Source organism: Narcine bancroftii, chromosome 1, assembly GCF_036971445.1.
Source record: "Narcine bancroftii isolate sNarBan1 chromosome 1, sNarBan1.hap1, whole genome shotgun sequence".
Classification (NCBI taxonomy): Eukaryota; Metazoa; Chordata; class Chondrichthyes; order Torpediniformes; family Narcinidae; genus Narcine; species Narcine bancroftii.
The window spans coordinates 96,439,373-96,463,399 of NC_091469.1; the positions used below are offsets into that span (position 1 = coordinate 96,439,373).

Sequence of the window (24,027 nt, forward strand, 5' to 3'; positions counted from 1 at the left end):
TTGATGAGAAACCTTGGGGAATTACCATGACCGTGTGTTCGTGGCATAGCTAATCAGATTCACCCTCCAATGCAGGCAGATATACGAGTTTCTGGGGAAATAACTACAACCCTTGTTGCTCATTCACACACAAAAACAGGTGCATATTGTACAGCTTTGGGCATGTGATGGGGTTTGTATTATGTCATGTTTGTATGTCCTGCACTCACTAGCATCACATTTCAGTGCCAATTATTATGTTATGTAACTCTCAACACTGCTTTGAAAAGCCAGAAACCACAAAAAATCTCCATCTTAGACAATAGGTAGGGTACCCAAATGAACCAGTGAGAATAAATAATAGAAGAGTAGGAAGTGGCGTGCTGTCGGTCAGAAGCAAACACACAAAACCAAAAGACTGTACAATAAACTTTATTTGACATAAACTTCCACAGAGCCAGCTGTGAAGAGAGCTGCTGTAAACTCTAAGAGTGTCTTTGAAGGGACAGCTCAGGCTTATATCCCGGAGGGTGATTGAAACTTGACAGGGTGAGGCTTGGTCTATTCAGGTTGGCTGATTGACAGCCGGCCAGGTGTTGTCTTGTCCCCAAGCTCTTCTGCAGGTACAGAGGTTGCCCCCTGCAGTAAGCCAGTGGTGTACCACCACATTCACCCCCTTCTTTAAAATTGTCCTGGGAGCAGGGTGGGGGGGGGGGAAAGAGGTTGCAGTAAATAGCCCCAAAACATATATACACAGTATTTACAGATTGAGACGGTGCAGCAGCCGTCAGAGTCTCTGCGATCGTTGCAGGACTGGCTCCTGGTCACTGGGTCAGTGAGTGTGTGCGGGGGCTGGGGGCAGTGGCTGGCGTGGCGCAGTGCGGAAGAGTGGCTGGGGGGCTGGGGTTAAGGCGTGTGTGTCGCATCGGATGGGCGGGGGGGAAGCGGGTTCGTCCACCATGGTTGTAGTAAGTCCTTAGTGCCCAAGGAGGTCTTGAGTGCTGCATAGCTATCCAGGGCGGGGGTGTGTGTCAGACTGGTGTGGCTCTGGGGTGGAGGATGCTGTCCTGTGATGGGTGCTCCTGCTGATGCCAGGTCCCTGGTTGAGACGGTGTCCTCCCTGCCACTGCCGAACCTAACGTAGGCGTAATTGTGGTTCGTATTAGGAGAAACATCTGCTCGACTAAGGGTTCAGCCTTGTCTGCCCGCATGTATCTACACAGGAGCACCAGTCTTGGGGACACAAGCCATGCTGGGAGAGATGTTCCTGTCACCGATCTCCTGGGGAATGAAAACAGGCATTCATGACGGGTCTCTTTGGTAGCCGTGTACAGGAGTAACCGAATGGCATGGAGCACCTCGGGAAGAGTGTCCTGCCAGTATTTTACAGTTCACCCCTTTGACTTAAGGGCCAGGTGAACTGCCTTCCAGATCACCTCGTTTTTGCGTTCCACTTACCCATTACTTCTTGGGTTGTAACTAGTCGTGCAACTAGTCGTGATGCCCCTTGTTGTCAGGTACTGCCGTAGTTCCTCAATCATGAAGCTAGAACCCCGGTCACTGTGGATAAATGCGGGGTAGCCAAACATGGTGAAGATCTCTGTCAGTGCCCTGTTGACGGTGGCCACAAAGGTGTCTGGGCAAAGGATAGCAAAAGGGAAGCGGGAGTACTCATCTATAATTGTGAGGTAATAGGCGTTCCTATTTGTGGAAAGCAGGTGTCCCTTGAGTGGCCTTCATGACATGAGCCTAGGGTGGGCGGAAAAAGTGAGGTTTGCATTCTGTGCAGACCCGGCACACCTCGGTAATGATCCTGACATCCCTGATGATGTATGGGAGGTTCTGGGACTTGATAAAATGGTATAAATGGGTGATGCCTGGGTGGCAGAGGGACTCGTGCAGTGCCTACAAGCTGGTTGTTGTGGAGCGACATTGGGGGAGTCATTAAACTTCCCAGAACAATACTGAATGTTGTAGCTATATGTTGCCAGCTCAACTCTCCAGCGCAAGATCTTGTCATTCTTTATCTTGCCCTTGTGTGTGCTGTTGAACATAAACACCACTGCCCACTAGTCGGTGAGGAGGGTGAACCTCCTGCCAGCCAGGTAGTGGCGCCAGTGGTGTATCGCTTCCACCATCCTTTTCAATGGTGGAGTGCCCTAGTTCGGAGTCATGGAGGGTCCTGGAGAAGAAAGCGACTGGGCGCACCCCTTGGTTGAGGGTAGCGGTGAGGGCTACAACGGAAGCATCGCTCTCCACCTGGAAGGGGTGTCCTCGTCCAAAGCATTCATTGTGACGTGTGTGATGTCCTGCTTGATGAGCATGAATGCCGCCTGCGCCTTGGGTGGGAGCAGAAATGTTGTGGCCTGGGCCAGTAGGCGGACCTTGTCCGAGAAGCAGGGCACCCACTATGAATAGTAAGAGTATAAGCCAAGGCATCTGCAGAGGCTTTGAGCATTGGGGGGAAGGGGCATCTTCATTAATGGGTGCATCCGTTCTGGATCTGGGCCGATGACACCATGTGCCACGAAGTACCCCAGGATGGCGAGGCGGGTGGTGCTGAACATGCACTTCTCTTTGTTGTACGTAAGGTTCAGCTCCTCAGCCGTCTGGAGAAATTTCTCCAGGTTGGCATCGTGGACCCGCTGGTCATGGCCGCACAAGGTGACATTATCCAGGTACGTGAAAATCGCATTTAGCTTGTGCCGGTCTACCATTTGATCCATCTCCTGCTGGAAGACAGGGACCCCATTCATGACTCCAAACGGAACTCAGCAGAACTGGTACAGGCGCCCGTCCACCTTGAAGGTCGCATAGGGCTTGTCCTGTGGGTGGATGGGGAGTTGGTGATAGGCTGGCTTCAGGTAAATTGAGGAGAAGACCCAGTAATGGGCTATCTTTGTGACCATGTCGTCTATCCTCGGTAGGGGGTAGGCGTTCCAGCTGGGTTTACCGGTTGATGGTCTGGCTGTAGTCTATGACCATCCTCGGCTTGCTTCCCCCTTTGACCAGTAGGGCTCTCCAAGAGCTGTTGCTGGACTCTATGACACCTTTCACCAGAAGCAGCCGCACCTCCGTCCTGATTAAGTCTCTGTCTGCAGCGCAATAGCGCCTACTTCTGGTGGCCATTGGCTTGCAGTCTGGTGTAAGGTATGAGAAGAGCACGGGTGGGATAATGCACGGCGTTGAGGGGCTACAGGTTGGCCGGTGCTGGTTGGACAGTGCACTGTGGAGTGTGAGTGGAGATAGTGGCCCCCTGAAGGTGAGGGTGACACTCTGCAGATGGCATTGGAATTCTAAGCCCAGAAGGACTGGGGCACAGAGTTTGAGCATGACCTGGTGTATGTCTCCACCCACCCCCCACTTCCACCCCCCCACAGTCAGATCGGCCGAGCAGTGCCCGAGGGTATTGATAGTCCAGTCTTTGGCAGCGAAGGCGATAGAGAAGGTGGTGGGGTGGATTTTTAGCTTTAGTGAGAGGGCTGTCAGTGAGGGCGATGTTATCATGGCCGGCGGAAGTGACTACATTCCGTAGACCGGACGTCGTGTCATTGTAGTCTCCGAGAGGCAGCACTGGTGAGAGCAAGGGCTGCTCCGGGCACAAGGCACGTACGCGGCAATAATTGCTGGCGAGGCCAGAAGTTGGGCCACTGGGGCTGGGGAGTCTGGAAGTGGCTGTGGGGGCGATGGTGTCGCCCGATAATCACATGTGGCGGGGACTGTGAGGTGGGGGTGGGGTGGGAGGTCGAAGAGGACCGCTGAGCTCCTGGCTGGCTTTGAGACACATACTTTGGTGAAGTGGCCTTTCTTGCCACATCTCAAGCAATACTCTTGCAGTGCTTCCAGGTAAGACTCAGCCGTCTCCCCAGGTAGTTGGGCTCGGATACTCAGGAGGTACCTTGCAAAGACCACGTTCATTGGAGGTTTATACATGGTCTCGAGGGTGTTCATCTCTTTCAAGTATCCTGTGCAGTCTTTGAGTGCCTGGAAGGCTCAGGGACCCAGCTTTGATTGGAGTAAGATTAGCCTCTTTCGATTGGAGTCCAGGATGTCATTGGCGTGAGCCTTGATGATCGCTTCGACCGTGTGCTTCCAGATCTCGAAGCATGTTTGTGCTTCCAGGTGGAATGGGTCAATTTTGAGGCTCCGGCACTCAGGAGCTTTTCCATAGCAGTTTTAAGAATTTATGTCGAATAAATTGTGGTGCGCTCTCAGCTCTCTTTAGGAGAGCCAAAGAAAAAAAAAACTAAAATATAAACTGAAATATATTTACTAAAATCTATTCAAAGTAATTTTAAATGTAAATATTCTGAATACAAAGACCACTTATTAAGAAAAAAAGAATAATTATCATGTAAAACATACATGATTTTTTCAATTTCCAAACAAGTTTTCATCTCATTATGCCATCTATTAATATCAATCACATTAGCATTTTTCCATGTACTTGCTATACATTTTTTTGCTACAGATAAAGCTAAATATACAAAAGCAATCTGAAATTTATCTAATTCCAAATCTTTCAAAGGCTTCAACTTACCCAACAAAAATATTGTCAGGTCTAAAAGTATTTTAATCTTATACAAATGTTCCAAAAACAATTGAATTGCTTTCCAAAAAGATTGTATATGTACACATAACCAAACAGCATGAAAAAAAGTTCCAACCGAATTACCACATCTAAAACAAGAGTCTGATTCACTAAAACCATTTTTTTTTTTCACTTTTCAGGTGTTAAATACAATTGATGTAAAAAATTGTAATTAACCATTGCATAATGAACATTTATCAATCTAGTAACACTATTATGACAAATATCTAACCAGTCATCCTCAGAAAAAATAAAATTAATATCCTTTTCCCATTTAATCTTGGATCTATCCCATCCCTTTTTTCCACACTGTCCTGTAATATTTGGTACATCAATGAAATATATCCCTTCTTTGGTAAAATCACAAGAAAAGATTAAAATTTAGTCAATTTAGGTAAAGTCATATCTCTACCAAATATTTGTTTTACTAAGGATCGAAGTTGATAATAAACAAATAAAGAATTCGCATTAACACCAAAATCTTCCCTCATTTGATTAAAGGATAAAAATTTACCTTCTTTGAAACAATCCCCCAAATTTTTTATACCTTTAGATTTCCAATGTAATAAACATTGATTATGCATTGAAAAAGGAATAAATTGATTATTATATAATGGTGTTAAAGTCAATAATTTACCCTTAGAACCTTTCATTCTATTTTTCCTCATCCATAACTTCATTAAATGCTTTAGTATAGGCACATTATATTGTTGTAATAAATTTAAATTCCACCAAAACAAAAATTGATATATTTCAAAATCAAAAATATTCGCCATCTCAATTTTAGCCCAACTAGGGGGCCATTCCAAATCCATTAAAGAACTAATAAATTTAAGTTGAGCTGCCTCATAATAATTTTGAAAATGTGGTAAATGTAATCCCTCTAATGCATATTTCCAAGTTAACTTATTCAAAGCTACTCTCAGAAATTTACCCTTCCATAAAAATTCCCTAACCATTTTATTTAAATCTTGGAAGAAATTCTTATTAAGTAAACATGGAATTGACTGAAACAAATATTGTATACATGGAAAAATATTCATTTCAATTGTATTTATATTTCCAATTAAATTTATAGGAAGATCCTTCCACTTAATCAAATCAGCTTTGATCTTTTTTATTAATGGTACATAATTTAATTTATATAAAGATTGATAATCAACATTCACATTTATACCCAAATATTTAATTCGATCAGTCCACTTCAAATTATTAATATTCTTATAATCTGAATAATCTCCTTAACCTATCTGTAAAATTTCACTTTTTTCCCAGTTAACTTTATATCCAGACAAAGATCCATATTGCATTAAACACTCCTTCAAGTGTAAAAGTGACTGAGCTGGGTTTGTCAAATACACCAGTACATCGTCAGCAAATAGATTAATTTTATACTCCTCATCTAAAACTCTCATACTTTGTATCTGTGTATTTTGTTGTATCAGCAAAAGGTTCAATTACTAACGCAAACAAAGCTGGAGACAAAGGACAACCTTGTCAAGTTGAACAAGTCAATTTAAAAGGTTCTGAGATCTGACCATTTGTCAATACCCTGACTATTGGTTTATTATATAAAGCTTTAATTCAACCAATAAAAGAAGGACCAAACTTAAATTTCTTTAAAACTTTAAATAAAAGTTCCATTCAACTCTATCAAAAGCCTTTTCTGCATCAAGAGATATCACCAGCGGATGGTCAGGGCACTATCGATATTTATTGATCAAAGTAATCACGCCAAGAATATTATCAGAAGCATATCTATTCTTTATGAAACCTGTTTGATCAACATGTATCAACTTAGGTAAAAATTTAGCCATTCAATTTGCTAATACTTTAGCTATTATTTTATAGTCTACATTTAACAAAGTATATTGCTAAATGTAGACTATATGAAGACACCTTCAACAGATCTCTATCCTTCTTAGGAATTACAATAATTAAGGCACTAGAGCATGATTCAGGTAAATCATAATGTTCATTAATCTGTTGTACCACATCTCCAGACACTGTAGATAAATCATCATAAAATACCTCATAAAATTCAACCGAAAACCCATCATCACCAGGTGATTTTCCATTCGGCATTTCCAACACAGCCAATTTAATTTCTAAATGAGTAAAAGGAGCCTCCAGCTCCAATATATCTTCTTCTTCTAATACCGGTAATTTCAATATCGATAAAAATGAGTCAATCGATCCACTCTCTTGTTTTTCCTCAGAAGTATATAATTTCTTATAAAATGAATAAAACTCATCATTAATCTCACGAGGTTTGTAAGTAACAGTCGAATTTTGTCTGACTGCATTAATAACCCTTGATACCTGTTCTTTCTTTAACTGCCATGCATATGTACCTTATGCGCTTTCTCACCCCATTCATAATACCATTGTTTAGATCTATTAATCAAGCATTCAAATTGATAAGATTGCAATGTATTGTATTTCAATTTCAATCAAGACAACTCTATCTTCTGATTTTCTGTCACATCTCTCTGAAATTCCTTTTCTAATTCATCAATCTGTTTCTCTAATTCGAGGCACTCGGTCAAGTAATTCTTTTTAACCTTAGAGGTATAACTAATTATTTCACCTCTCAAGTAAGCTTTCATAGCATCCCACACTATAAATTTACTCTGAACGGAATTAACATTCCCTTCCAAGAAGAAATTGATTTGTTTTTTAAAAAAGTCAATAAATTCCACTTTTTTTAACAACATCATATTAAATCTCCAACAAGAAGCTGCACTAACTTTTTCAGAACTTTCGTAAGTAAAATACAACAAAGAATGATCCGAAATTACCCGACTTTTATATTCTGCTTGTAATAGTTTCCCCTGTAAATGTGCCGATACTAAAAAAAAAAATTCTAGAAAAAGATTCATGTCTAAATGAATAAAAAGAGAAATCCTTCTCTTTTGGGTTGAGGCATCGCCAAATGTCCACTAAATTAAAATTTTTTATCAAAGCTCGAATTTGAATTGCCATTTTGGATTTTTTTAACGTTTTTTGGAGATTTATCTAATAAAGGTTCCAAAACACAGTTAAAATCTCCTCCAACCAGAACATTTTTATCAGCTTGTCTGTCCCAGAATCAAAAATGTATCTGAAATAAATGCTTCATCATCCACATTCGGTGCATAAATGTTGAGTAAAGTCCAAAATTCATTAAAAATCTTACAATTCAATTTATGAATATGTCCTGCATTCATTCCCATTGATTGTAGTTCAAAAGATAAATTTTTATGTATCAAAATTGCTACTCCCTTAGCTTTAGAGTTAAATGAAGAAAAAAAACATGTCCAACCCAGTCCCTCTTCAATTTCATACTTTCTTTTTCATTCGAATGTGTCTCCTGTAAAAAAGCAATATCAATTTTCATCTTTTTGATATATGTCAAAACTCTCTTACACTTGATCGGGTTGTTTAATCCCTGAATATTAAAAGTAGCAAATTTCAAATTTGACATATCTAATACAATTACTAAATACCAAAAATAATCACAAAATTAATAATAACAAAGAAAGAAAAAAAAGAAAATTTTTATATATAGGACCCCCAAATTAAAATAATATTCGTTAATAAGAAAAATTAAAAAAAAACAATAAAAAACAAAAAAATATCTACCAAAAGGTAGTAACTCCCTAAAAAAACTGGGTGTGGATTACCCACTAGTGACTGATGACTGCCAAAGAAATTAGTGCAATCCCCTCCTCCCCAGCCAGCCAATCAAAAATATTAACATATTACAAAAAAAATCAGCCTTGAGATTCCAGTCCAGATGGTGAACTCATTTCAAGAGTAGATGAACTCTTTCCATTCCTGTTCTTTCCACTTCTGCCATTTTTCCCCATTTCCAAGACCGTTAGAATTTTTTTTACGAGATAATGGTGGACTTCTTCTTTGTCCTCTGACATCTGGTAACGAATTAGCAAAAACCATTGCTTCATGCTCAGTCTCAAAGAATTGAGACTGATAGTTTCCATAAAATACTTTCATCACAGCAGGGTAACGAAAAGCAAATTTGTAACCTTTAAGCCATAAAATATCTTTAACTGGATTAAATTCACGTTGGCGTCTGATGACATCTTGACTCAAATCTGGGTAGAAGAAAACTCTACTATTCTGAACCATCATTGGAGCTTGACTTTGTCTTGTATTTTGAACTGCAAGTTGAAGAATTGTCTCTCTATCCAAACAGTTCAAACAACAAACTATCACAGATCTTGGGGGCTGACCAGGTAAGGGTGTTCTTCTTAAAGCTCTATGTGCTCTTTCCAAAACCAATCCATCAGGAAAAAACTCTTCCCTTAACATCTGGGGAATCCAATTTTTAAAAATTTGACAGGATCTTGATCTTCTATACCTTCTGGCAAACCCACAATTTTCACATTATTTCTTCTGCTTTGATTTTCCAAATAGTCTATTTTTTTGTGAATTCTCTTTCCCGGGCTCCTAAATCTTTAACTGATTTTTCCACCTTTATTATTGTTTCTGTATTGGATTGTACCTGTTGTTTACATTCAGAAAAGGAAGTTTCACATTTTTTTTAAGTTTTCCCAATTTTCTTTAGCTTCTGCCTTAACCACAGTTAGGTCTGAACTCATCTCAGTATTCATTTGAACCAGCTGGTTCAATTGACCAGTAATGACATCCAAATAAGAAGCAATACCTTCAAACATCATATAAACAGGCTGAGATGCAATTTGAAATGCAGGATCCGGTTCCGTAATTTATAACTCACTTTCTTCCAGCTCTTCTTCCATTTCTGTGCAGTGGTAGAGTAAGGTAAGTCCTCTTCTAGTTATACTTCAAAAGGCAGGATTCTAGTTGTTTTGCTGCGAGTTTGGACACCCATCGATGACCCCCTAACTTCCTCAGGGGGTCGTTGCTGCACTCCCCCCACAGATAATTTTTTTAATAAAATTACGGAATCCTCCGTAATTAGCAGTGCTACTCAAGCCCACAGTCACTATAGACTGCATGTCTACTGTCACAGTCCTCTTCCTCCAGACTCCATCTCTTCCAACGGGGTTATTCTTTGTAACAAGCTTTCAGGCTTGAGCCCAACTTCTCGGGGGCATGCGTCTTCCTCCGCAAAACGGGTCAAACCAGCGCCATCTTGAGACTGGTGAGTAGCTGTTACCTTAACTTTTGTCCCCACCTTACAAACCTCATGAGATTAATGATGAGTTTTATTCATTTTATAAAAGAATGAAGTCGAATCCGAGGTTGTTTCAAGTTGTTTAGGCCCCAATTCTTCTGCACTTCGAAACTGTATTTTCTTTTGTAACTGAGACTTAGTTTTTTTTTTACATTAGCAGCCATAATGGCTCACCAAAATATCAAACTAAAAATTAAAATTTTAAAATTAAAAATAAAGGGTTAAAAAACGGGTACTTAAAAGTCTGACCAGAAAGGACAGGGATTACACGTCTAGTCTCTACACCATCTCGCCACGCCCCCCTAGCTGTTGTAAACTCTGAAAGTGTCTTCGAAGGGCCGGCTCAGCCTTATATCCTGGAGGGTGATTGACAGCCGACCGGGTAGGGGTTGGTCCATTCAGCTTGGTCCAGTTGGCTTATGTTGTCTTTTCCCCATGTTCTTCTGCAGGTACAGAGGTTGACCCCTGCAGTAGGCCAGTGGTGTACCACCACATAGGAAAGTCTGAAAATGCAGAAGGTCCATTTGCCAAGTTAACACAAGATATAAGAATCAACCATCTTGCCTGTCGAGCCTGATCTGCCATTCAATAAAATCATGGCTGATCTGCTATGGACTTAGCTCAGCCTTTTCATTTTATCCTCCAGAAAACTCAATTCCCCAATTATGCAAAAGTCTGTTTAAGTGCGTCTTGATTACATGGTACTTGGTAAATGGGTAGCACAGTTGGCATAGTGGATAGCGCAAAGCCTTTGCAGTGCCAGCGATTGAGACCAGAGTTCAAATCTCGCGGTGTCTGAAAGGAGTTTGTAGATTCTCCCCACGTCTGCGTGGGTTTTCCCCGGGGGTTCCAGTTTCCTCCCACCATTCAAAATGTACAAGGGTTGTAGGTTAATTGGGTGCAAATTGGGCAGCACAGACACGTGGGCCGAAATGGCTAAAAATGTCATTTAATAAGGCAGCCTCTGCATCTTCGTTGGACAGAATGCCACAGATTCACTACTCTGGGAAAAGCAGCCCCTTCTCATCTCTGTCCTAAGTCTACACCCCTGAATCTTGAAGCTGAGTCCCCTACTTCTAGTCTCACCTACCACTGTAAACAATTGTCCTGCCTCTATCTTATCGACCTCTTTTCTAATTTCATACATTTCCACAAGATTTCCCCCCTCCCCTCATCCTTCCCAATTCCAGCAGGTATAACTGCAGGCAACTTAAATATGTGCTCAAGTCTTGTATTTTATCCAATGCCACAGCAGGAAGTTAAAACCAAAAATAGATACAGTAAGACAGACACTTTGATGGGATGAAGTTAGAATCAATTACTTTTCCCCCTATTTTCATTGGAACATACCCAACAATAAAAATGTCATAAATCTTGTGCTGGTGTCAGAGCTCAGAAAATGTATTCAATAGCTAATAAGATGATGATTGCCCATACACACATGTACAATGTATAGATGCACTAGAACAACAGCCAAACGGGCATGCAAGATACACTAACTACAATAATATAAATTCAATTACTACAAAATGCCTAGAGAAAAAAATAATTAAGTATAAAAGAATAAATAAACCTTCACAGTTAGTTAGTGCAAGAAAAGGGCAATATCTCAGCAGTGCACAGTACTACTCATTAAGAATATCACAGTTCTTTAATGAAGCCCTACTCAACTACTGTTGTTAGAGAGCAACAGGAATCAAGGATCCACACCACCCAGCACACTCTCTATTCTCACTGCTGCTGTATCAGAAAAGAGGTCTTGGTGCCACAAGATTTGTACCACCAGGTTCAAGAACATTGACGCAAAATCAACTAATCCCTTTCACAATAGATAACCTTTCCTTTAGAAAATGGGAGAGAAAAGTGATTAAAAGAATAGAAAATTGTTTTTTGGGGAAATAATTTATTATCATTTGAACAAATGAAGTACAAATATGGAATAACTAATGGTAGATGTTTGCATACCACCAACTGAAAACCTACTTAAAGGACAAATTGGGAAGCTGACTAAGATTATCAGAAGGAAGCAGCTTTGAATATGTGATTACAGACACAATGATATTTAAAAGATTTATAACAAACATGTACATCAAGCTGCAAGAGAAAGAAAATTATGAAATAAGCTAAATGTGGGAACAAGATCGAAACATAAAGGTAAAAAATGAAATATGGGAAAAGCTATGATATGAAACTATGAGAAATATAATAAATACGAGGTTACGCATGACACAATATAATTGGTTACACAGGCTATACACCACGCACCAAAAGTTAAATAAATGAGACCCAACAGTATCAGACAGATGTTTTCGCTGTAAGAAGGAAATGGGAACAACAGTACATGCAATTTGGGCGTGAGAAAGTGAAAAAGTTTGGGGAAGATCTAAATCAGGTACTAAATAAAATCACAAAAAGCAACATACCAAAAAATCCACAGATCTTTCTTCTAAGTAATATAAGAAGTAAGGAATTAGGCCTCAAACTGGATGAAGCGCAAAAAAAATTTATTATGATAGTCTTAACTGCAGCAAAAAAATGTATAATGTCAACTTGGAAATCAGAAGAGAGCCTGAGAGTACAGCAATGGTGCATGGAAATAAATAAATGTATTCCATTGGAAAAAAATAACATGTAATTTAAAAAATAAAGTCACATTATTTGAACAAATTTGGGACCCGTACGTGGAACACAACAGAGAGGGCCTTCCGCGGACCTCCACGCCCTAAAATGATAGAATGAGATTTACTGTGTGTAACAGTAGTGACACAATTTTCTTGTTTATTTTCATTGTGTGATGACATTGTTTAATGGGTTTATTGTATTGTATATGTTGAACATTTAATGGGTTTGGAGGGGGGTGGGAAGGAGGGAGGGAAGGGTAGGGGAAAAGGGGGAGAAAATGACATTGTGTATATTCAAGAGGGAAATGTTTGTGTGTATTTTGATTAATATGGTTCATAGTGTGAAAAATTTAAAAAAATTTAAAAAGAACAGCTGCTACCCCTCCATCATCAGACTCCTCAACAACAGGCTCAGAAACTCATTTAAGGACTCTTACTTGTGCAATTTATTGATTCTCTCTTTTAATCTCTATGTATTGTACAGTTCGTTTACATTTATCTGTTTTCAGTTCTTTGTTTACCAGTTTACACTGTGTACATTTTTTTTTGCACTACCAATTCTTGCGTGCCCTTAGGAAAAATTATCTCAGAGTTTTATGTGTTATCATGTATGTACTCTGACAATAAATCTGAAATATGCAAAAAAATAATCAACTTTTTTTTTTGACTATGGTTCCCTTGGGTCTCAGCTTAAAATTTATGGGCCCCCTTCCCTGTCTCAAGTTTAGTTGGTTACTTCTGTACTTCTCTCCTACCGACTACATAAAAACCATAATAAATATTTTATGATTTCAGTCCATAGCCCCCATAAATGTGCTGTGGCCACCTAGGGAAGCCATAGAGCCCCTGTTGAGAAAAGCTGCTTTAATGCAAACAGTTGATATCTACATACTTCTTTAACAGGGAAGCTTCTTATCATTGGCAACCTATGCCCAAAAAAATCCATTCAATTAATGGCGATTATACCCAGTGTCCGAGAGATGCACAGATTTAATTCATCAAAGGAAGGTATTAAATATTTAGGAATACATACAGATATCAATTTAAAGAATTTATATAAATTGAATTATTTATCTTTACTTAAAAAGATGGAAGAAGATTTTTAAAAATGGATAAATTTACCTAAAAATTTAGTTGGTAGGGTGAATTGTATAAAGATGAATGTATTTTTAAGGATGCAATATCTTTTTCAGTTGTTACCAATATTAATACCTCAAAACTTTTTTCAGGAATTAAATAAACAAATGAGGACATTTCTTCAGAAAGGTAAAATGGCAAGAGTTTCTATAGAGAAGTTAACTTGGAAATATGAATTAGGAGGACTTTCATTATTATCGAGCAGCATAGATATTTCTTTATTTGAAAATGTAGAACTGGCATAGGCTAATACAGAATTGAATAAAATAGGAGAAAATAAATCAGAGGAATTTATATGGAAGTGAGAATCAAAATTGTAGGTTGCTGAAAAAGACACACCACTATTGAAGCATTCTCTCGATGTTTGGAATAAAATGAATCAGGCATTGATTCATCCTCTTTTAGTCTTCTCAAGAGATAAATCAGTTCTTAAATAGATGGTATCATAAAGAAATTGCTAACGTAGAAGACAGCTATGAGGGAGGACAATTAATGTTGTTTGAACAATTGAGGAACAAATAGGATATACCAAGTACTACTCTTTTTATGTTATTTTCAATTAAGGACATATTTGAGAGATAAAATAGGCCCAGCAATGTTTTTGTCTAATTGTGCTGAGGTAGAACTTCTTATTAGAAGTGAGAATGTCAAAAAAAATTATTTCTTTGATATATTCATTATTGCAAGAATAAACTCCTAAATTAGGATTGTATAGATCTAGGAAGAGATGGGAAACAGACTTAAATATTATGACCCATCAACAAATTTGGGAAAATTTATGTAGAGCATGACTAATTCTATTAATGTAGGGTATAGATTAGTTCAATATAATTTTTTACATTTCACACCACAGAAGTTGAATAAATTGAAATCAGATTAATCAGATCAATGTTTTATATGTGGTGAGGATATATTCAACACGGTCTTGTCCAAATGTGAGACCCTTGTGGGTGTCTATAAGTAATTGTCTACAAGTTACAGGGGTTGTTTTTCTGTTAAATTCTGATCTGTTTTTATTAGGAAATATTGAAGGTGCAAATCCGAAATTTAAATTGTAAATTTATCAAATGAAATTTGTTAAATTAGCATGAGCGGTTGCAAGAAAATGTATTGAAATCATTTAGAAATCAGATATATCCTTAACATTGCCAAGGTGGCATGCTGGAAAAAAAAATACTTAAAATTTAAGAAATATTCTATGTTTTTACAAATTTGGTGCCCATTTACTCAAATATTAGGATTAAATTTTTAGTGATATCCTTTTTATCCATCTGATCCTGCAGAATCCTCCTCTATAATTTTTGTTAGAACTGATGAGTTAAGCTGCAGAACATCTCTCTCTCTGAATCCAAGATTCTTTGTTAAATGTTTATTTGTTTTCATAAACTTTATACTTCAATTTTTTTTTTTCTTTGGGTGGGAGGTTGGGTGGGAGGGAGGGATTTTGAGATGGATTGAAAACCATTGTGTATGTAATCAATTTGTTCTTTATGATATCTGTACATTATAATAATTGTAGTTACTGCATGTATGGTGTATTAAATAAAATATATTTTTTAAAGTTTACAGAGCATCCATAGCAGTAATTACAGGATGGGAGGGCTTGTTTTGGTTTCAGGTGCACCCCGTGATGTTATAGGATGTCCCTAAAGCAAGGCTGGTTAACCACCCACCCTCATCTCTTTTGGGCCAGCATAGTTGAAGGATGTGTTTGAGGGCCACAAATGACCAAGCATGCAAGCGGAAAATTATTCTGACTTAGAATCTGATCATTGGATGGCATCTGGGCCCCAAAGAACAAGAAACTCCAAACCCACATCAACACCACATGACAGACTGGTCCTGAAGGTTCAATTGCAAGGTGAGTGAGCCAACTGGATACAAAATCTTTTCATTAGGAGAAGGTAGTTTTCCCCACTCTGGAGGCCTGTGACAAGCAATGTGCCACATGGATCAGTGCTGGTTGTTGATTATTTATGGTAACTATCTTTTTTTTTATTTTTTTATTTTTCACACTGTGAACCATATCAACCAAAATACATACAAACATCTCCCTCTTAAATATATACAGTGGCATTTTCTCCCCTTTTTTCCCCCCTACCTTCCCTCCCCCCCCCTTCCCACCCTCTCCAAAATCAATAAACATTCAACATATACAGTACAATAAAACCATTAAACAATGTCATCACACAATGAAAATCAACATGAAAATTGTGTCATCTACTTTTACACACTGGGTCAGTTCATTTCGTCTTCTTCTCATTCTATCATTTTAGGGCGTGGAGGTCCGTAGTAGGCCCTCTCTGTTGTGTTCCACGTACGGGTCCCAAATTTGTTCAAATAATGTGACTTTATTTTTTAAATTACATGTTATTTTTTTCCACTGGAATACATTTATTCATTTCTATGTACCATTGCTGTACTCTCAGGCTCTCTTCTGATTTCCAAGTTGACATTATACATTTTTTTGCTGCATCTAAGGCTATCATAATAAATCTTTTTTGCGCTTCATCCAGTTTGAGGCCTAATTCTTTACTTCTTATATTACTTAGAAGAAAGATCTGTGGATTTTTTGGTATGTTGCTTTTTGTGATTTTATTCAATATCTGATTTAGATCTTCCCAAAATTATTAATAAAAGAATTACATAAGAAATTGAAGGAATTTGGAGAAATGTCGGGGTACAAGATCAACGCAAATAAAAGTGAAGCGATGCCAATGAATAATGCGGATTACACAAAGTTTAAAAAATAATCACCATTTAAATGACAAACACAAGCAATCCAATACCTGGGTATTAGTCTAGATAATAATCTAGGCCATCTAAACAAATTAAATTATCAGCCATTAATGAAGAAATTACAAGATGACTTAGAACATTGGAAAGATTTATGGTAACAATCTTGATGTGAACACAGACAGCATGATTAGCAAGCTGCACATCACATTAAAGTTTGTGGTATGGTGGACGATGAGGAAGATCATCCAAGATTACAATGGGACCTTGATCAACAGTCATTGGGCAAGGAGTGGCTGTTTAATTCAGATACATGCACAGAGTTACATTTTGACAAGTCAAACCAGGGCAAGACTTGCACAATGAATTGCATGGCTCTGGAGAACATTGTAAAATAAAGAGACATAGTTTCCTGAAAGTGTTAACACGCATAGACAGGGTAGTGAAGAAGTCATTTGGCACACTTACCTTCATTGGTCAGAGGTTGGTTGGGACCTCACCTGACAGCTGTACAAGTCATAAGAAGCGGAGGAGTTGACTGCACAATGATATACAAATCCATGAGGGGTACAGAGGACGTGAATGGTGACAGACTTCCCCCCCACCCCCCCCCCCCCCGGTAAGAAGTTTAAAACTAGAAGGAAAAGTTTACAATGAGGGAGTAAAATTTAATTAGAGCCAAATGGATAACTTCATCAGCACAAAGGGTGGTGCTCAGATGGAATGAGATGCCAGAGGAAGTGGTAGAATTAAAAGACATTTGGAAAGGTGCTTGGATAGGAAAGGGTTTAAGGATTATAGGCTAAGCATAGGCAAATGGGACCAGCTCAGATAGACAGCATGTATTGCTCTAGGACTTTATTGATCAAAACAATGTTGTCTGGTTAGAACATGTGCAAGTTATCTTATGACACAGTTGAGGCAAAGATGCATCAAAAGGTACTTCAACATGCACAATGAGAAACAAGTTATAATGACAAATAGACAAGCAGCCTTAACACAGGCACAGTGCACTTGTGCTGAATGCCTCTCTGTACTCTTCTAGGCATCAAACCACTCTCAGAACCACATTGGAAATGTAATCATTCATAGGGCTTTTTTTTGTTTCAAATGGAGAAGTACAGCCCAAATTCAAATATTCAGCCAAAGCACACTGACAGGGACGATTGTACCTAGGTCTGCTTTACATTCGTTTCTTGGAATCTAAAGAATGACTCCAAGTAACAATGTTATCGCAATCCAACCACAGAAAGCTGTTCTGATGCTGAGAAATGGTGTCACTCAGCACTGTGAGGGGCACTGAACAAAGTGGCGACTCTCTGTCTGGCATTACAGTAGACAAAAGTTAAAGAATTTTATGTATGTTACATTCTAAATGTTGTATTACGTGACAATAATGGAATCTTTACCTTTAATTATTGTCACATGCAGCATGACCTATTCTTTCTAGTATTTTGGGTTCACTGGAGAAGTCTTCACTCTGCAATTGCGCAAAATCATACAGAACATTAGGAAACTAACTCCCCAGGCTGGTTCACTGTCAGATGTGCCCTCAGTATTATGTGCTACTTCTCATCTACATAGTGAAATCCTTAAAAACACTCTGCTGTTTTCAAAAGTTGTAGATTCCTTCCAATTCAGGAGACCAGGAAGAGAGTAGAGGGTGCAGAGCAAAAAAAAACAATAAACGGCTTCCATGGTCACTGCAATATGTATTTTTTCATTCAACTAAAACCTCAAAAAAAGGAACATCTGGACTTCAAGTTTAAGTTTACTTATCACTAAATACTCCACTAAAAAGGGTTCTTCTGTGAGCAGATGAAGAGGTGATCTCTAACATTCATACAGCCATGTAAAGAGCACAACTGCAGAGTATAGTACAGCAATGAAGGACAAAGATTTATTAGCACTGAATAAGGGCAACAAGGTAGCCCAGTTATGGCACTCATTTAGCAGCCTGATGGTAGCAGGAGAAAACTTTAAATCAAGTGGTGTGTTTTGTTGCAAATCTCTCTAAAGCTCTCCAGTTCCACTGAGTCTTCTCGACATGCTGTTTTTTGGTTCCAGATTTCAGCATCTGCAATCTTTTATTTTGCCAAATATTCACAATAGTAATCCATAAACTATTTACAAAGAACACTGTTCAAAGTCTTCTCACATCCTTTCAATCATGTCTGTCCATTTCCATCAATGCACATTATTACGTTCATTCTCTATTTAGCACCATTGCCACCACTGTGGTTTCTTATAGTTTCTTCCCCTTCTGTTATTTGAGAGAGTCAACTTCTCAATGCCCATTCTGCATCAATCTTTTTGTTCACTTTTGGACATCTCCACACACCAGAAGTCTGGCAAGTTCACAGTCTGACCTAACCCCCAGTAGATGATCTACCAACAGCAGTTGATGTTCAACTCAATAAGACAAACATCAGAACTCATCTTCTCTGTTTATGCTCCCTGGCTCTATTTCATATTTTCCTCATTACATCTGTTGAAGGTAGAATTGTTCTCTTTGGTCTTATTGGCCTTTTCAATTGCAAGGGACACACAGGAGTAAAAATGAACTTTGTTCCATTTCAGTGGCGATGAGATATGTTGAGAAGAGGAATTGTTCACCTGATGGCCTGAATAATTTGTCATGTATCACTAGATGGTTCTCAATAAACTTTAAATAAATAAAAATTATACAGGGTGTCGTGCTAACAGAGGGCTCAGAGAATCTTTAAGGACACTTACTATCTAGCCCGCAGCATCTTTAAGACACTAACTTCAAGGAAGAGGTGCAAGAGCATAAAAACTCAGACTGCCAGGCTGGGAAACAGCTTCTTCCCACAGGCAGTGATACTGTTGAACAACCCTAGAGCCCCGTAAATAATTCTTATATATTTTTGATCATAGACATAGAAGATAGGAGCAGGAGTAGGTCATTCGACCCTTCGAGGCTGCTCTGCCATTCAATGAGATCATGGCTGATCTTAAAGTTCAGTACCCCGTCCCCACACAATACCCCAAATTTGGCCTCACCAATGTCTTAACATAACATAGAATGTATGTATATACCTTGTTTGTGTGTGAAGAGAGAGTGTATGTGTGTGTAGACTGTGATCCAGAGTTACGCTGTTTCATTGAGTTGTACACGTACACGTCGGCAGAGGTCGACAGCATCGAGTCCACGCTGCTGAAGATCCAGCTGCGCTGGATGGGTCACGTCTCCAGAATGGAGGACCATCGCCTTCCCAAGATCGTGTTATATGGCGAGCTCTCCACTGGCCACCGTGACAGAGGTGCACCAAAGAAAAGGTACAAGGACTGCCTAAAGAAATCTCTTGGTGCCTGCCACATTGACCACCGCCAGTGGGCTGATAACGCCTCAAACCGTGCATCTTGGCGCCTCACAGTTTGGCGGGCAGCAACCTCCTTTGAAGAAGACCGCAGAGCCCACCTCACTGACAAAAGGCAAAGGAGGAAAAACCCAACACCCAACCCCAACCAACCAATTTTCCCTTGCAACCGCTGCAATCGTGTCTGCCTGTCCCGCATCGGACTTGTCAGCCACAAACGAGCCTGCAGCTGACATGGACTTTTTACCCCCTCCATAAATCTTCGTCCGCGAAGCCATGCCAAAGAAAGAACACGTACAATCAGATGACAATAAACTTGAACAACATGAAGTTTTTGGAGCAAATAACAGCAAGAGCAGGGGTCATACTGATAACCACAAGCCAAACACATGGTGCTCATTCTAAATATCATTCTAAAGTCAATGGGCCATGAAATCAAGATCTCATGAAAACCACTTGAATATAATAAGCTTCTTTTTCAGTATAAACATTTTACCAAACATGTTTATTATTCCGGACTCCATACCCAACCATATTCACATTATTCATTCCTTAGCTAGAATAGTAAGTTCTAAAATAAAAGACTGACACTGCAGATTGAAACAGAAAATGCTCGTCTTATCTGGCAGCGTCTGTGATGGGAGTTGACAATTAAGGTCAATGATCATGAAATATATTAACCGATGGTCTCCTCAGAGGAGATTGAATCTCAATCTACAGATCTCTTATTTACAAACACAACCCACCTGAAACAAACTTCTCACTATGTCTTGCTTATCTTTACCCCTATAGATATCAAAACCAGGCAGAATCTCAATAGATGGGGGGGGCGGGGGTGGGGGGGGGGCGGGGGTGGGGGGGGGGGGAACAAAGGGAAAGGGCTGGTATTAGCCTGATGAGGGGACAGAAATTCATCCAATTAAATACTACAAACTGTAAATATACAGAACAAATAAAGGCAGATTTGAAATCACCTTGAGACCAGTTCTAAATTGATCAATTTCAATATTATTTTATATGACACACTACTTTAAAATCTGGGCGACGTCTATTGGTGCTGAGATAAAATCTGGACAATAAAGAGAGAGAAAGCCGAAAAGGCTGTGCTCTTTTAAGAACAACATTACCCCACGGGGAACACTTTGACAAGAATGTTTTACAAAAAGTTAGGGCTGACAATTTAACTAGGACACTTGAAACAAAATATTGTTTTCCAGGGCGGGTCGGAAAACACACCTGCGAGAGAAAACGAGAAAGGTTTGGATGAGAAGAGAGTGTCTCTAAATCTTTGGCTCCTCTGCCCCAACTCGGAGTTTCAATTCCAAAGTGAACAGAATTGCTCTTCCAGGGCTCAAAATGAAATCCAAGACCAATAATGGTTGAGAGTTACTCGCTGCTATTTTATCCCCCAGACCATAGGCTCAAATCCTGTCCGAACAGGGGTGATCGGGGCGCCTCAGCAGGTAGCACAGATGCAGCCACCTTACCTTGATGAAGAGCTCGATCTTGGGTTCCTCGGCCATCCTCCCCCTTGTGCAAGCCGGACACCTCTGCTGCTTCAAACGTTTCCCCAACACCACTCGCGGCTTTCAGAGAAGAGAGAGAGAGAAAATAAATGAAGGACTGCAGCTGAGAAAGGCTCCCTGCAGTTCACCTGTTGTGTCAGTAAAATTGTACCCGCTCCTCTCTGCTGGATACAGTCTGGAGAAGCAGCTGGAACCTCCCTCCGGTGTCAACTCACCAATGCCTTTTTGACTGTGCTGTGTGTCGAACGATGCCACCCAGAAATAGAGTGGGAGTGACGGGCGATAATTGGATACATCTCCTCCTCCCAAGTTGCGGTGATCGTTCGTGCTAGACTTCACGCTAAATGACTTCTGCTTTCATTTCAGTGCAGCGCAAAGAAGGGTTTGTGCACGGGATAAGATCCCAGATTCATGAAGAGACAAGAGTCTGCAAGCTCCAACCTGTAGGGATGGATTTTGGGCCAAACACATGAAAGTGGGTCGAGCTTGATTAGAATGGACATCATATTTGTATATAAAGAAAATATGAAGTTTCTGCTGCAACACTAGAAAGCCCAGAGACTAGCCCAGAATGCCAATTTAGTCATCATGGATGAGTTGGGCCGAAGGGCCTGTTCCATGCAGTAAGGGTCTGTTCCATGAGTCCAGAACTGAAAAGTTCTAAGTTGTAGAGTGGAGAGAACAAGGGGAAAGACTGTGAGAGGGTGGGGAATCAAGAGCAGTGGATGACTTCGACTGGTGTCAACTGAAAGAAGGCTTGTTAATGGGATTGTTGTGGGTGATGAATCTCAGATGCAGGAGGAGGAGAGTGAAAGTGTCAGGATCGCCCATGTGGCAGTGAACCTTCAGAGGAGCTTAGCTGGGTGGTGTTTGGGGAGTTGAAGAATGCAGGGAATAATAAAGAAAAGTCGACTTCATGGTGGGCTGAAAGAAACGAGTGAGTGTATTCTTTATTTGTTTATATGCTGTGGTAAATCTGTTCCATTACAAGCGGTGATTCCGTGAGTTCACAGCACCTTCTAATTTAAAATGGATAGTGATGAGAATAAACCCCCTGCAGGAGCAGTTGGGGAGGTCAAACTAAATATTCCCCCCCCATTTTTATTAATAATGCACCAGCATGGTTCATGACCTTGAAGAACATTTCTCTGCCCTCAGTATGACGAGTCGGAAGGCAAAGTATGGTTTACTTGTGGAGCATCTTTCAGAGCAGATTTCCTATGAGGTGGAGGATGTCTTAGTGGATCCGGATTGTTATCTCCCATACTACATGCTTCAGGCGGCTATTCTGTGGCGTACTCAGCTATCTGGGGAGACTCGTATTGCCCAATTACTAGCTTATTTCAGCCAAGGTGATAAGCAATCATCACAGGTGTTGAGGAGGTGACACAGGCTAGCTGGAACAGACACTGTTGAAGGCGGTTTTTGGAAACAGAGACTTGTTTGATGTTTACCTCATCATTTTCAAGAATATTTGGAGAGTGTCTTTTGAATGTCTACCCTCAATCAGTTGGTGGATCATGCCAACCTCATTATGTCCATGACCTTACATTGAAGATAGAAGGATTGGCTTCTTTCCCTAGTCAACAGAAAAAAATGGAACTGGAACAACTGCACTTTGCAAAGCATCAGCACCATATTAATCGAGTTGGAGCAGCAAATGGCAGCACTGACTACGCTGGTCCAGGCTTTGGGCACATAACAGAGTTCCTTCCATCGATCTGGTTGGAATCGTGGTAGTAGAGGAGACAAACGCTGTTGAAAGCATTGAAGATTTGGTGTTGCTGCCTGGTCCTGTCAGGCACTTTGAAACTTCTACAAATGTCAGCTGGGAAATGACCAGGTCCGGCAGTAGAGGTAACTACTGCTCAGGGGCATGTCAGCCACCATCTTTTCCTCAAAGACCATCTCTCAGGTGTTCAATTTCTTGTCAATTCCAGTGCAGAGATTTCAGTTGTCCCTCTAACCACAGAGGAATGCAGGCACACAGACATGTGTCCTTTCAACCGCAAATGACTCTCAAATTCAAACATATGGTCAGAGGTCACTCACTTTGGATTTTGGTCTCAAAAAATCTTTTTGGTGGGTTTTCACTGTTGCAAATGTAGCAAATTCCATTTTGAGAGCAGCTTTATTTTCAGATTTTTCTTTGTTGGTGGATTTGATAGGAGGCCATTCCTATCACTGGACCTTTCATGGATCATTGGATTCCATCTTTCAGTGTTCTGGTCACCACCAATGGATCAACCATTCTAGACAACATTGTTCTGAGTTCTCACTGATCTTCTCGGCAATAACCATATTTGTTCTATGGCTTACCTTATGCAGGCCAATGTCCTCAATGTGCGTTTCCACCAACAATTAAAGGTAGCATTGACAGCAGGTGGTGATGGTGATGCATCTACATGAAGCAAACATTTGTCCATGGTTCTCCTTGAAGCGTGTACTGCTGTTAAGGCAGATCTTGGATGTTTAATGTAGTATATGACACTACATTAACCTTGCCAGGCGAGTTTGTGAATCCGAGTCCAGGCACAACACTCTATGATCCAGCTAGTCATGTTGATTGTCTTCGGGAAAACATGAGATTATGCCAATCTACTCCTACACATGCAGTCTATGTGCCGAATGATTTACTTGAGTTCCTCCGGCATGAGGCTGTTTGCAAACCACTTCAACTTATTTATGATGGTCCTTTTCAGGTCTTACAATGCCATTTGAAGACATGGTTTCCATCGACAGGTTGAAGCCAGCATATATTGTCGGCCAATGTTCTGCGTCAGGACCAGAGTCAGAGGATCAGTCGCACCCTTGCCAGTCAGACCATGCATCGGCTGTCTTGCATGGCTTTCCAGACTGTTACGTAGTGGGACAACTCCAATCAGTCACTTCCTTGCATGGCTCAGAAGCTGAGGGTGGTAGGGGGGGGGGGGGG

The 24,027-nt window shown here is 40.1% G+C and overlaps 1 protein-coding gene across 2 annotated transcripts in view; it reads right to left on the reverse strand.

The window, feature by feature from the left end:
* LOC138761194 (chloride intracellular channel protein 4-like) overlaps positions 1-21,418 on the reverse strand; it is a 58,882-nt gene extending 37,464 nt beyond the window's left edge. Inside the window, exons 1-2 of one of the 2 annotated variants that reach the window (XM_069932929.1) lie at positions 21,308-21,418; positions 21,054-21,152 (exon numbers count right to left, since the gene is read on the reverse strand). In XM_069932929.1, coding sequence (XP_069789030.1) covers positions 21,054-21,152; positions 21,308-21,388 — 180 coding nt within the window. In that variant the 5' untranslated portion in view covers positions 21,389-21,418. Of the gene's footprint in view, positions 1-21,053; positions 21,153-21,243 lie in introns of both variants that reach the window. The other variant, XM_069932937.1, reaches the window with a different exon arrangement.
* Positions 21,419-24,027: the final 2,609 nt, after the last annotated feature.